The sequence below is a fragment of the Tursiops truncatus genome, chromosome 5, assembly GCF_011762595.2.
Source record: "Tursiops truncatus isolate mTurTru1 chromosome 5, mTurTru1.mat.Y, whole genome shotgun sequence".
NCBI lineage: Eukaryota > Metazoa > Chordata > Mammalia > Artiodactyla > Delphinidae > Tursiops > Tursiops truncatus.
In genome coordinates, this window is record NC_047038.1 from 1,972,511 (window position 1) to 1,984,749 (window position 12,239).

Consider the following 12,239-nt stretch of genomic DNA (forward strand, 5'->3'; position numbering starts at 1 on the left):
AGGTGTTCCTATCTCACCTACAACCTAAGATGAAAAGTACACAAAACCTTAAAGCTCTTCAGAAACCCCTCTTTGCAATGTTGTGACTCATTCAGAGGAAGCCATTGTCTCTCCTTGCAGTAGATCCAGGACTCATCTTATTAAATCTGAGCTCACTTGGTGTTTACAGTCAGTGTGGGAGAAATCCAGAAATATGTGGAATTTCTTTTGAGGCCTTCCTTGACAGTGGTAGCTTTGATTTTTAAAAATAGATTGGTGGTGAGCCCCAGAAGTAAGGTTTATCTTAAATTCATGGGTTCATTCATTTCTGAAAGGAGAACAGAGTAAAATATGTTCCCCCCATTACGTTTTTGAGGAAAGCATTTGCCGTGTCGTCAGTGGAGCTCCTGATTCGTCTTCGTTGATGGTGCTGCTTGTTCTCTAGGTCTCTGCGATGAAATGTGGCCTCTTGCCAATCTCCCCAGAGGCACTTTCCCTTGGAGAAGTGGCTTATCATGATTATCACGGGATTCTGGTTGATGAGGAAGAAAAAGTTTTAATTCAGAAAAATTTGGGGCCTAAAAGCAAGGTCAGTAGGCATCTAATCTGGTATTTAAATTACAGAGGAAAGAAGAAAAACGTTATCTGTCTTCTTGCCTAGGTCCATAGAGCTTTCCTGTTTCCTCCCTTTAGGTTCTTATTCTCCGGAATCACGGGCTTGTATCCGTTGGAGAGAGTGTTGAGGAGGCCTTCTATTACATCCATAACCTTGTGGTTGCATGTGAGATCCAGGTAGGTGGTGGCCGTTCCGTTTGGTCTATAGTATACTTAGGTGTTTGTGGGGTTCCCATAGATTTTCTTTTTTTTTTTTTTTGCGGTACGCGGGCCTCTCACTGCTGTGGCCTCTCCCGTTGCGGAGCACAGGCTCCGGACGCGCAGGCTCAGCGGCCATGGCTCACAGGCCCAGCCGCTCCGCGGCATGCGGGATCCTCCCGGACCGGGGCACGAACCCGTGTCCCCTGCATCGGCAGGCGGACTCTCAACCACTGCGCCACCAGGGAAGCCCTCCCATAGATTTTTGATACTTGTTTTCCAGCAGTGAGTCTGTGAGCGATTTCTTTGCTAAAGATGAGCTCATGAATTTGGAAGATGACCAGGGAAAATGCCATTTCACTGATTTAAGTTGGCAAATGATTATTGGGCTTTTCATTTCTAACTTTTAATTTTTCAAATACATAAGTCACTGCCATTGATGGAGTACTAGCATATGCCAGCCCTGCTATCAGGTGCTTTATTTATGTTACTACATGTCATTTCATTTGAACTCCACACACTCTTTTTGAAAAAGTGGGTGCAGGGAGTAGAGATGTGCCCACAGTCTCACAGCAGTGGGCTCTGCTTATGCTGAGTCTGCTCGGCCCCTATGTGCGTTCCTCACTGTCACTCTGGCTTGTGTCTGTGTGGTGATGCAGCCCCCAGTCCCCTTCATATGGCCTTGGGAGGGCTTTGTCTTCCCTTTTGTCCTTCTAGTATGAGTGCCCAATATTTTTTCATGCTAAAGAAAACCTTCTGAAGATTACCTTGTGATTTGTCTATCAGTGTCTGTCTCACATTTTTTATTCTTATAATGATTTGGTTTCTTTTGAAACCTACATTTCTGTTGAAGTGATCTCTCATGGGCATCTGACCCCGTTGATCAGCAAGGAACTCCAACTGTAGTGTTTGCTTGTTTTGGAAAAGGTTCGAACTCTGGCCAGTGCGGGAGGGCCAGACAATTTAGTCCTCCTGGATCCTGGGAAGTACAAGGCCAAATCCCGTTCCCCCGGGTCCCCGGCAGGGGAGGGCAGCGGATCGCCTCCCAAGTGGCAGATTGGTGAGCAGGAGTTTGAAGCGCTCATGCGGATGCTGGATAATCTGGTAAGAATGTTGCCACCACTTGATGATACAGCGCTCATCCCAGCAGCACAAATGTTAGTGTTTTCATAGTGAGTGAAATAGTATTGTGAAATTGCTGTCTTCATGCATTCATTCATCAGAATGCTTTCACCCTCAAGTCATGAAGAAGCACCAGGGCAATTTAACTTCTAAGCTAAACTACGATGGAATATACAGGTGAGGGTTTCTTGTCTCCTTTTGTTTTTTAAAGGTAATCTTGTTTGGACTGTGTGGGGTCAGGAGCACAGAGAATGCTCTGCTCTGCTGGATGAGTAACTCCTCGAGTAGCAGGGTCAGCCCTGTACCCGTCATCCCGCAAGCAAGCTGTCGAGGGGACTTTCTAAATCAGTCAGCCGAGTGTCTTGTTTTTGTTTTAACAGTAAATTCTAGCTATTCGGGGCCTGACTGCTGTGTTCCACACACTTTGCTGCCAATTTATTGCGTGGGAGACCCTCTGCTGCTTCCTGCGGGGACGTGGAGCCCAACGTGGTACAGGAGCATGGCTGCGGGGCTTTTAGCATAATAAGAACGTTCTAATAGTACATGGCAGGATGTGGTCTGTTAGGTGGCTGCAGTGAGGGATGTCATCCTTTTGCAAGGATCAGGGAGGAAATTTATGTAGAGGGTGGCACTTGAGAAGGACCTCAAAGAAGAGGTAGAAGCGTGGCAGGCTGAGTTGGGGGAAGGAAAGCATCCGTAGCAGAGGTGAGGGCACGGCTGGAGACATGGCAGCACGACAGGGTCATGTCTTTTAGGTCCATCTCTGATCTCGCCAAGTTCTCTAAATATTCACAACAAGGCACTTAGGGTCGAAGCAATCACATTAAAAGACAAATGACTCTGTGATGGGGCCCTTTTCCTGCTGCAGTGTCATACCTCTTCAGTAGGATTCAAGAGAGTCTCCTACTGCCACATGATGTTAGGTGCTGGAGGAAAAAAAGACCTGTCGTGGGCATGTGGGACAGAGAAGACACTGGAAGGGCATGTTGCCAGCTTCACATTAAGAAAGTCGCCACAATTGGACCAGGTCACGGGTGGGATGGGTGGCTTCAGGAAGATCTTGGAAGAAAAAGAATTCATGGATCTGATTCAGGGTATGCTAAGTGTCCTCAGAGGGTTCTTCTCACTGAAATTCTTTGGACTTAGGAGAATGTTCATTGCTGGAAAGGGAGAGCTGGGAGTTAACTGCCTAGAAGTGATGGTCACAGGAGTAGATTTGATCAGTGGGGGAGGGGTGAACCTCCCATAACTTCTGCATTCATTTGCTCAGTAAGTGGGTTGCATTAACTGACCACCTAGTCTTGAGCCTGTAGCCGTGACCAGGACACAGTTCCTGCCCTCAGGGAGTTCATGGCCTAGTCAGGGAAATGGACAAACAAGTCCCGGATGCAGTCCGGCACCTGTGACGTGTGCACTGACGGAGCACGAAGGCAGCTGCAGGGCGGAGGGGGCGCGTGAGCCGGGACTGCTTCCAGGGAAGCAGCCAAGAGGAAGAAAGCCCACCGAGACGCTGAAAGAGGCAGGCCAGGACAGTGCAGTCTCAGGGAGGTCACACCCGGAGAAGGTTTGAGAGTGGGTGGTGATCGCTCAGGCATCTGTATCCGGAGTCCGATACCCCAAGGGGCCCGGCAAGGTGAGGAACGCTGGGGTGACCCAGGCTTACTGGCCCTTCTTCTGTCCTCTTAGCAAATACTTTGACGTTCACTGCGCTTATACCTAAAAGGCGGGGAGCGGGAGGGAGGAATAAAAATCAGGAACACCAGCCTGCCACATCTTGTGCACTCAGTACATTCTGGAAGGTGGAGAGAGAGAGAATTAAAATTAGTGACTCCAGTTTGATAGGGGAGGAATATAAAGGATGAAAGATTAATAAGCGAGATGACAGGAAGGGTGTTTTATTCAGTGCGCTTAACATGCACAGGTTATTTCTGACATTAGAAGGCTGTGTGGTTTATAAGAAGTAAAGTTGGATGGCGGTCACTGATGCTAGTCCCTGTTTTAATTTAACATTCTGATCAACTGTATGTGTTTGCTAATAATTGAGTAGGGTAGAGAATAGTTGAGGGTTCTCACACTATAAGGAGTAGGTCATATAAAGTCCATGAACATTTCTGACATAGAAAGTCAGAAGAAATGCTAGTTTGTTTCCCGATCAGGATATCATTCCAGCTTCTCAAAGAAGGGATGAATCCATATTTTTAACTATAAGCCATATAGGAGGTCTGAGGGCTGAGTATTGCTTCTGATTTTGGTTTGGCATTTAAAGGAGAAGAATAAAGAAAAAGCCCATCCCCCCTCAGAATAAAATTTTGTGATGTCCTGGATGGTTTATTCTGAAGTCATGAAGATTACTCAAGAGTCCCAGCTCTCTCAGCAAGAGGACACTTCAGTTAATAAGAACTGTATTTTTCTGAAGATAGTCTTTATAGCTGAGTGGTTATCTTTTATTATTCTTCAGCAAAGCATGTTCATAAATGGAGAAGTTGCCAGTGCAGACATTTACCTGTCTTCCTGAGGGTAGTTACGAAACAAGAGTAAACAAAACAACAACCAACTCCATTCAGGGGTTATTACCACCCTTTTTTGAATGTATTAAGGGAATGATCGGTAATAAAGGTGGTGACCCCCCATAGAGGGCAATCACCCAGAGGGGGAGAACTCCCGAATTGAGAGGAATGCTTCTACAGTACTTGGCAAGTAGAGCGCCGCCACTGACTCATCCTACGTGACTAGCCCTGTGTAATCCTTTCAAATCTTCATTCTCTTGTCATTCATTGTGAAGCTGCCATAAGTGACCTGGTCGAGGTATGAAACTACGGGTCAGGAGTCCAGGCACAGCTGAGCTCGGTCCTTGGCTTAGGGTCTCACAAGGCTGCAGTCAGGGTGTTGGCCTGGGCTGGGTTCTCATCAGAAGGCTCTACTGGTGGAGGATCCAATTCCAGACTCCTCACATCATGGGCAGAATTCATGTCCTTACAGCTCAGGAGTCATGGCAGCTTGCTTCTTCAGAGCCAGCGATGGGCAGAGAGACTTTCTCAAGACGGGTGCTACACTCTTATGTAACATATCCCATCACCTTTGCCCAGTTCTGCTGGTTTGAAGCAGGTCGCTGGTTCCCCTCACACTGCAGGGGAAGGGCTTTACAGGAGGTGGGGGCCTTTGGGGGGCCACTGTAATGTCTGTCCGTCACAGCTTCTGGATGCTCAGCTCTGGAGAGGAAGGATGAGTGAGACATCATCCTTGCCTTGGAGATGCTGTCTGTGGGCTATTAGCACGCAGGTGGGTCAGCACGGTGGGCTCAGTGCCGTTACAGAGGCGGGAATTAGTCGGGCAGGTGTTTTAAAGCACAGCAAATGGTCGTGAAACAGGGTTGAAGGTTAATGCAGATATTGTTATGTTCAGAAGTAAAGTAATTTCTCCAGGTACCAGTTGTCATGAGGTGTACTTGTTTGGTCTTCCTGAAAGATTTTCACTGTGACTTAACAGGTTAAAAAAAAATGTTAAGTAGGCTGATTAATATAACTTATACTATAACCAGCAGCAAGTAAACCCTGGTCTTTTAAATTTTAACTTTTTGTTGAGATATATATATATACACATATACATATATATATATGTATATGTATATGAATAGGAGAGAGTACCTGTTTAAGTGTTCAGTTTATTTTTAAAAACTGAACACACTGTGTAACCAGCACCCATATCAGAAAACAATACCAGCACCTCAGAACCTCGTATCCCCCTTTGAGTCTCTTACCCCATCCCAAGGGTGACTGCTATGCATCCTTCTAACAGCAAAGATTGGTTTTGCCTCTTTTTTACTTTTTATAAATGGAATCATACAGTATATTCTCTCACATTTGGTTTCTTTCACTCAATACCGTGTTTGTGACGATTCGCCACATTTTGTCCTAGTACTATTCTCATTGCCGTGTCATGCTCTGCTATGTGAACCGCCGTTCATCCATTCTACTGTTGATGGACTTCGGGTTTTTCTACTTGGGCTTTGGGAATAGTGCCGCTGCTAGCATTGTCATACCTGTCTTTTGGTGAACATACTTGCGTTTCTCCTGGGCGTGCATGTACATAGGGTGTGCATATAGTCAGCTTTTGTAGATATTTCCACACGATTTTCCAAAGTGAAACTCTTGTTTTCAGACCTGAAATATTGACTGTGTCTCTCTCTCTGGCCCCTAGGGTTACAGAACTGGCTACCCTTATCGATACCCTGCTCTGAGAGAGAAATCTAAAAAATACAGCGACGTGGAGGTTCCTGCCAGTGTCACAGGTTACCCCTTTGCGAGTGACGGTGATTCGGGCACTTGCTCTCCTCTCAGACACAGTTTTCAGAAGCAGCAACGAGAGAAGACAAGATGGCTGAACTCTGGCCGGGGTGACGATGCTTCTGAGGAAGGGCAGAACGGAAGCAGTCCCAAGTCGAAGACTAAGGTGTGGACGAACATTACACACGATCACGTGAAACCCTTGCTGCAGTCTCTCTCGTCCGGTGTCTGCGTGCCAAGCTGTATTACCAACTGCTTGGTCTGTGCCTACTTACTGTTCATAGTTAGATGATGTAGAGCACGTCTGGCAGCTGGGGCTTCGGAGGCTTTGGGAACCTGGCCCTCTGACCCGGGGCTAGGCGAGCCTTCCCCAGTAACCTTCCTTAGCCTGAACCCAGACCCACTTTCGCATCAGATATAACTCAAGTAATACTGTCTGCTTGAAACTGCTTAAGATATGTTGTTCCTCTGCAGTCATTCCAGCATTACCTAACTCCGTACACAGCAAAAATGCTACATAACTTACATGGATTAACCTAAAAGTAGGAGCTGTCATTCAGTTCAAATTGTATTTGAAGACTCTTTAATACTTCAGGACAAAAAGATGGGTGAAGCATAACCTCTTACTTTAATGTCGTAAACTCAGCTGTTTCATTAAGTCACTAACTTAAGTCTGTTCTTTAAAGTCTTAGTGTTTTCTTAAGCAGTTTTCCCTCGTGGCTCGTGGGCATCTTCTCAGCTGACCCTCGTCCTTTCTCGTTAGCCTCCTCCCCTGTTTGCTGTCCCAAAGCCTCCGAACGCTCTCAGCCAGCTACTTTCTGCATGGACTGTTGCATGTGAGTAGACGGCCATAGTGGAGAGTCTTCTGACTCCTGCTGGGTGTGGCATGACCCAAGTGCAGCCAGGCTATCCGCAGGCACCAGCGACAGGCGCTGAGGCGAGCTTCGTGTCAGGAGTAACGCTGCCCTGAACGCTACTTTGCCGTCTGGTGCTCAGACGTCCCTGGGCAGCGCTAGACCTGGACAGGCCACTGGCCCCTGCATCAGAGTAGGAGAGGCCCTCAGTGGAGCCTCTTGTGAAGAGACGGAGGCTGGGACGCACGTGTCTCTGCATGATTAGTTCCATAGGAGTTGAGGAGAGATCAGCCTAGTTGTGCTGAAACAGGACACCAAGTAAGCAAAGCGGGCCTTCCTGTTTCCCTTGTAACAGTGCTTTTGCTTTATAGATTTATTTAAAAGAAATAAGTTCTGTCTTCCCCAGGTGGTTCTGGTGTTTTCCTGATGCACAGTTGTTGAGACAGCCTCTGTGCTCCTAAGGAAATGTGTCACGTGGCAGAGACTCTGCGTGAATATGGCCGGGGTCGGTCGGTGTTTGAGCCCGTCTCCCCTTTCCTGCTCCCTCTCACCCACTTCCTCTCTCTCTCCCTCTGTCCCTTATTTTCTTTTTTCATTTTATTTGTTTAGTTTGTAACTTATTTCACTTGTTAAAGGGAGTGGGCCTAAAAACAACTTCTGCTGACCACATACATATGTAGTGCTGAATTGCTGTGATGAATTTTTCCAAAGTGTATGTGTAGCAGCAGCTTTGAGCCTTATTTACTATTAGCTTGAAAAAAATATTAAATTGCTTTAGGTATTTTAGTCACTGTGTACATTGAAGGGGAGACTTTGTTCAACTTCTAAATTTGTTTCTTACTGTTCTGGAGTAATACGAATTCCATGCGCTGTTTTCAGGTTGGTATATTAATTTATAATAATTATTCTTAAGTTTTCAAACTTGTTCAAGTTTCTGAGGTTGTTGTTTTAATGTTTTAACTAAAAATTATTTTTAATAAGAAGCTGGAGTTATTTCTATCTGAGGAGATAAAGCGTCAGTGAGTATCTCGCAGCTCATGCGCATCCCACGCTGCCTTCACAGCGGCCCAGCACTGGGCGGCTTTGCTGCTCTCCTTAAAGCCTCGGTCTATGGCTAGCTTATGGCCTCTTGAAAATACTCTGAAAGGCATAACATGTGCTCTCTACGGTGGGCTTGTTCTAGTGTTCAGTGCCTACTCATGCCTAAGAATTAGAATTTGATTAAAAATCTCATACTTGATTGGAGGTCCGAAAAAAAGTACGCATGAAAGGTGCAGCATGCTGATATAACACGCACTGGTGTCTAAAACAGCCTTCCAGGAAGGGTTCATGAGCGCTTTAAGTTCGTTTGGGACATTTTTGTAACACTCAAAAGTATTAATTATATAAAGTGTTTGACATCACCAAACTCCTCCGCAGGTAGCTACTGTATAAGTCTTCACACAGTAATCTTCTTGGGTTGAAACAGCTACGCAAACAGTACATTCTGGTGCGGTAGTTTATTTTAATGCAAAACTTTGGTGATGCCCACTCTTGCCTCACCGCACAGAGTCTCCCCTCACCTGGACAGCAGCATCACACCGCTTCTCATGACCCTGTCATCTCATGCTTCCAGCTGGCTTTGGTGTTGAGGACTCTCAGAGTGGTGAACCAGTGTGCTCTGAAGGGTCCCCCACGGCTTGTCCGAGGGAGTCATGGGGCATAGCTCTGTCGTCAGCCCGTGTCGCACCCTAGATGTCAGCTGGGCACTCTGGCTGGCACTTGCCAGTCAGTCACAGCTCTGGCTTCCAGCATTACTGGTTTCCAGCCACTGCAGTGACCCAGGCGGTGTGGTCATTGGTTCACTCTCTGTGAAGTTCGGTGCATGACCAGATGTGAGAGGAGTTGGACAGACTGGATGCTGTGGTGTCACTTACTGTTGTCACGATTCTGACTTTTCAACTGTCCTTGCTATTACAGTGGACTAAAGAGGATGGACACAGGACTCCCGCCTCTGCCGTCCCCAACCTGTTCGTCCCACTGAACACCAACCCAAAAGAGGTCCAGGAGATGAGGAACAAGGTGTGCACTGACTGCCACCAGCAATCGGTGGAAGCTGACATGTGTGCGGGAGGAGGCAGCCCTGGGTGGGGCAGGAGGCCTGCGGCTGCAGGGGGAGAGGGTGTAGCTCCAGGAGGACCTCTGCTGCCACCACGTGACTGCCGAGGTCCTCCCTTCACGCTGCTTTGCTGCCGTGCTGACGAAGTGCCGTGGCAGTGCGTGAGCAGCAGACGCTTTCGCCCTCGTTGTTGAACCAGCACCTGCTCACATAGCAGGGCAGAATTGAAGGTGCAGAGCCTGTTCCTGGCAAGAACAGCCTTTGCCCCCTGCCTTGCAGGGTTCATTTGAAGAGTTAGAACGTTTGGTATATTGGAACATGAGATCCACCAGTGTTCACAGTGTCACTAAAAGATGGGCACACAGGGGGTGCCTCCCCTCAAGTTAGTGAGTTCAGTGAGGTCTGTGCCTGCCGAAGTCATCTGGAAGGGGCCCTCCATCTCCTCAGACCCATGAATTACTAATCGGGCTGGACCAGCACCGTTAAGCGGGCACGGTGGTCACGCAGGACCCACTGGGGTGCAGGGCAGAACAGAATAGCAGCTTGTGCTGGGGGCCCAAGAGCACAAACGGTGACTTTCAGCCACAGCGAGGTTTCTCTGTACTGTTGATGTGTGTTTCCCTTCTTGCCATCCTCAGATTCGAGAGCAGAACCTACAGGACATTAAGACCGCGGGCCCCCAGTCCCAGGTGTTGTGTGGTGTAGTGATGGACAGGAGCCTCGTCCAGGTGAGAGCTCAGAATGTCTCTGACGGTAGTGGGTGGTGGCTGTAATGACTGCCTGCTCCAAAATTATTCTTAAGTTGGGAGAGAATGACTATGAGGTAAGTGTCCTAGGCAGCCAGTTTTCTTTGTTCAAAGTCTTCATGATAAGAAGTGACCCAGCCACTTTTCCTTGAGTGGCAGACCAAGCATAAGCATGCCCAGGGCCGTGTCCCCCCCCAGCCCAGCTCCGCATCGTGCATGCCTGGCTCAGGGCCTGGGTCCGCCCGGTGTTAGCGGTGAACTGTGTACAACGCTGGAAGAGGGTGGGTGTCGTGGACTTTGGTTCTTGTATAGATTGCTGTCCACAACAAAGTGCTGCTTGGGGAAAAGTGCAGAGGGTTCCTGTAAATGTGGTCCACATTTACACGCATTTCTGTAAAAGGATTGTACCTCGTGGCACATTGAAGATAATTGTGTAAGTAGTTATCTCTGAAAATGAAGTTGCCACCGAATGTTTTAAACATGACTCACTGGGGTTGGTGATTGTTGTTGCATTTTCTGACGTTGGCCAGCTGTGGTCCTGGTTCTGTGGCCCGTGTTTGCACGTTGCACCGCCATCACCGCTGCATCGCTGTGGACGGCTGTCCCGCTGCATGCTCTCAGCTGGCTCCATCCTGTGCTCTCGTTGATGTTCCACAGCCGGGCCTGGTGGGCTCTGACGACTCAGTTTACTGTTGCAGGACGCGCCCCTCTCTGACTGTACGGAAACAATCGAAGGGCTCGAGCGTACAGAGCAGACCTTTAGTCCCGCTAAGTCTGTCTCTTTTAGAAAGGTACTCACCGCCCCGTCCTCAGCTACCTGTCGGCACACCCTGCTCTTTACCCCCCCCCCGCCCCCACCCGTTGCTCTCGCTAGGTATTGTCTTAGGTACCGCAGGAGCTTTAAACGGATCTCTCAGTTATTTGTGAGATCGTCCAAAAGGTTCTGTTCTGCTTCTTTAAATACAGCATTTTGTATGAGGTTATTTTTACAATTTTTAGCATTTTTATGTTGTGCTGAGAAATGGCTGACCTTAGGGATGTTTCTGAAGTTCTGCATGTGACTTTGGCTGGTGCATGCTTTGGGGATTGAGGAGCTTGCCTTTTCCAAGGTGCCAACTGCAGAAGGCTCACGGGTGGGCCACGAGCGTGTCAGCTCCCCCGCGAGACCTACCGCCTTCGCTTCTCAGCTGTGACCGCGGGTGAAATGAGCGTGGCAGTCAGAGGTTGTAGGATTGAAAGACGTCGTTTCAGAGGGCTGGGAAATGAAACAGGACAGTCTTTGCCAGCCCTGGTTGAGGAAATGTATTTTTACCTTAAAAAAATAGAAAATAAAAAAAACCTAGATTGTTTTAAATGTTGCAAGGGGGAAGAAATACTTATGAAAATTTGAAACCCAGAATTGTAATTTCTCTGTGTACGTGGGTGCCTGACATGTACAGTAGGTGGAAAATGTATCTGGTGTAACTTGCCCAGGTGGAAGGAAACCCTCTACACACTCAGGCTGCTGATGTGCAGAGCCAGAGTGGCTGCCCACGTGGCTGAGTGTCTTAGTGGTGTGTACCCTGTGTTCAAAGGGAATTTTCAGGGTCTCTTTCGATTAATACACCCCCAGTGAGAGGCAAATATGATTTTATCAATGTTCCCATTGCCAGAGAAATCAGATTTGCACTAATGATCCTATATGCCTGTCTGGAAGCCCTGCTGATAAAATTTTCTTGCACATTTATATATTAATTCAGTGGGCCCCATTTTTCCTCGTCCTTAGAGAGTACTTCCAGCTGCCATTCTTAGAGGAACTGCTCAGAGCAGGGGAGAAAGATGGCTTCTTACCCCTGGTGCTTGTTTCTCATGTCGCTCCTTTGGACCAGAAGCTGTTGTGATCTTGTTAGTTCATAATTCTTTCTCTCAGATGCGTCCAAGTGTGTTGAGTCCACGACCCCAGGGTGCTTGCTGTGAAAACCCCAAGCCACCTCCAGCTTTGTGGGCTCGAGCCGAATTCCTAGCCATTGCTGTGCAGTCTCTCCGGCATTACACTGCACGTGGTGGTTTCTGCGTGCTGCTGTGAGGGCTGTATGCAGGGTGGGCCGGGGAGCTGCACTGGAGGGAGCTCTCGTGGCTCCAGTTACAGTCTGGCTCTCGCTCTGCCGAGTGGTGTTCGGATTTGGGGGCGCGTCACAGTCACCTGCGACCGCTTCCCGAAGAGGTGTACGTAGGGCCCCCCTCACGCCTGGCTGGGAAGTTGAGAGTCTGTGGGAGTGAGACTCGTGGAGATTGCGGCGTCCTCCCCGCAGCAGATCTGAGCGGCGTGCCGCTGTGAGTGCCGTGTCCGGTGAGGTTAGCCGAG

General features: G+C 48.2%; 1 protein-coding gene across 11 annotated transcripts in view; it reads left to right on the plus strand.

Annotated features, from left to right (window-relative positions):
• Positions 1–12,239, plus strand: part of ADD1 (adducin 1) — a 76,378-nt gene that overhangs the window by 54,758 nt on the left and 9,381 nt on the right. For 4 of the 11 annotated variants that reach the window (XM_019951343.3, XM_019951348.3, XM_033856554.2 and 1 more), the window contains 7 exons: positions 425–568; positions 673–771; positions 1,720–1,896; positions 6,112–6,456; positions 9,011–9,112; positions 9,788–9,877; positions 10,594–10,686. In XM_019951343.3, the coding sequence (XP_019806902.2) occupies positions 425–568; positions 673–771; positions 1,720–1,896; positions 6,112–6,456; positions 9,011–9,112; positions 9,788–9,877; positions 10,594–10,686 (1,050 nt within the window). The remainder of the gene's footprint in view (positions 1–424; positions 569–672; positions 772–1,719; positions 1,897–6,111; positions 6,457–9,010; positions 9,113–9,787; positions 9,878–10,593; positions 10,687–12,239) is intronic. The other 7 variants (XM_019951345.3, XM_019951354.3, XM_019951344.3 and 4 more) reach the window with 4 other exon arrangements.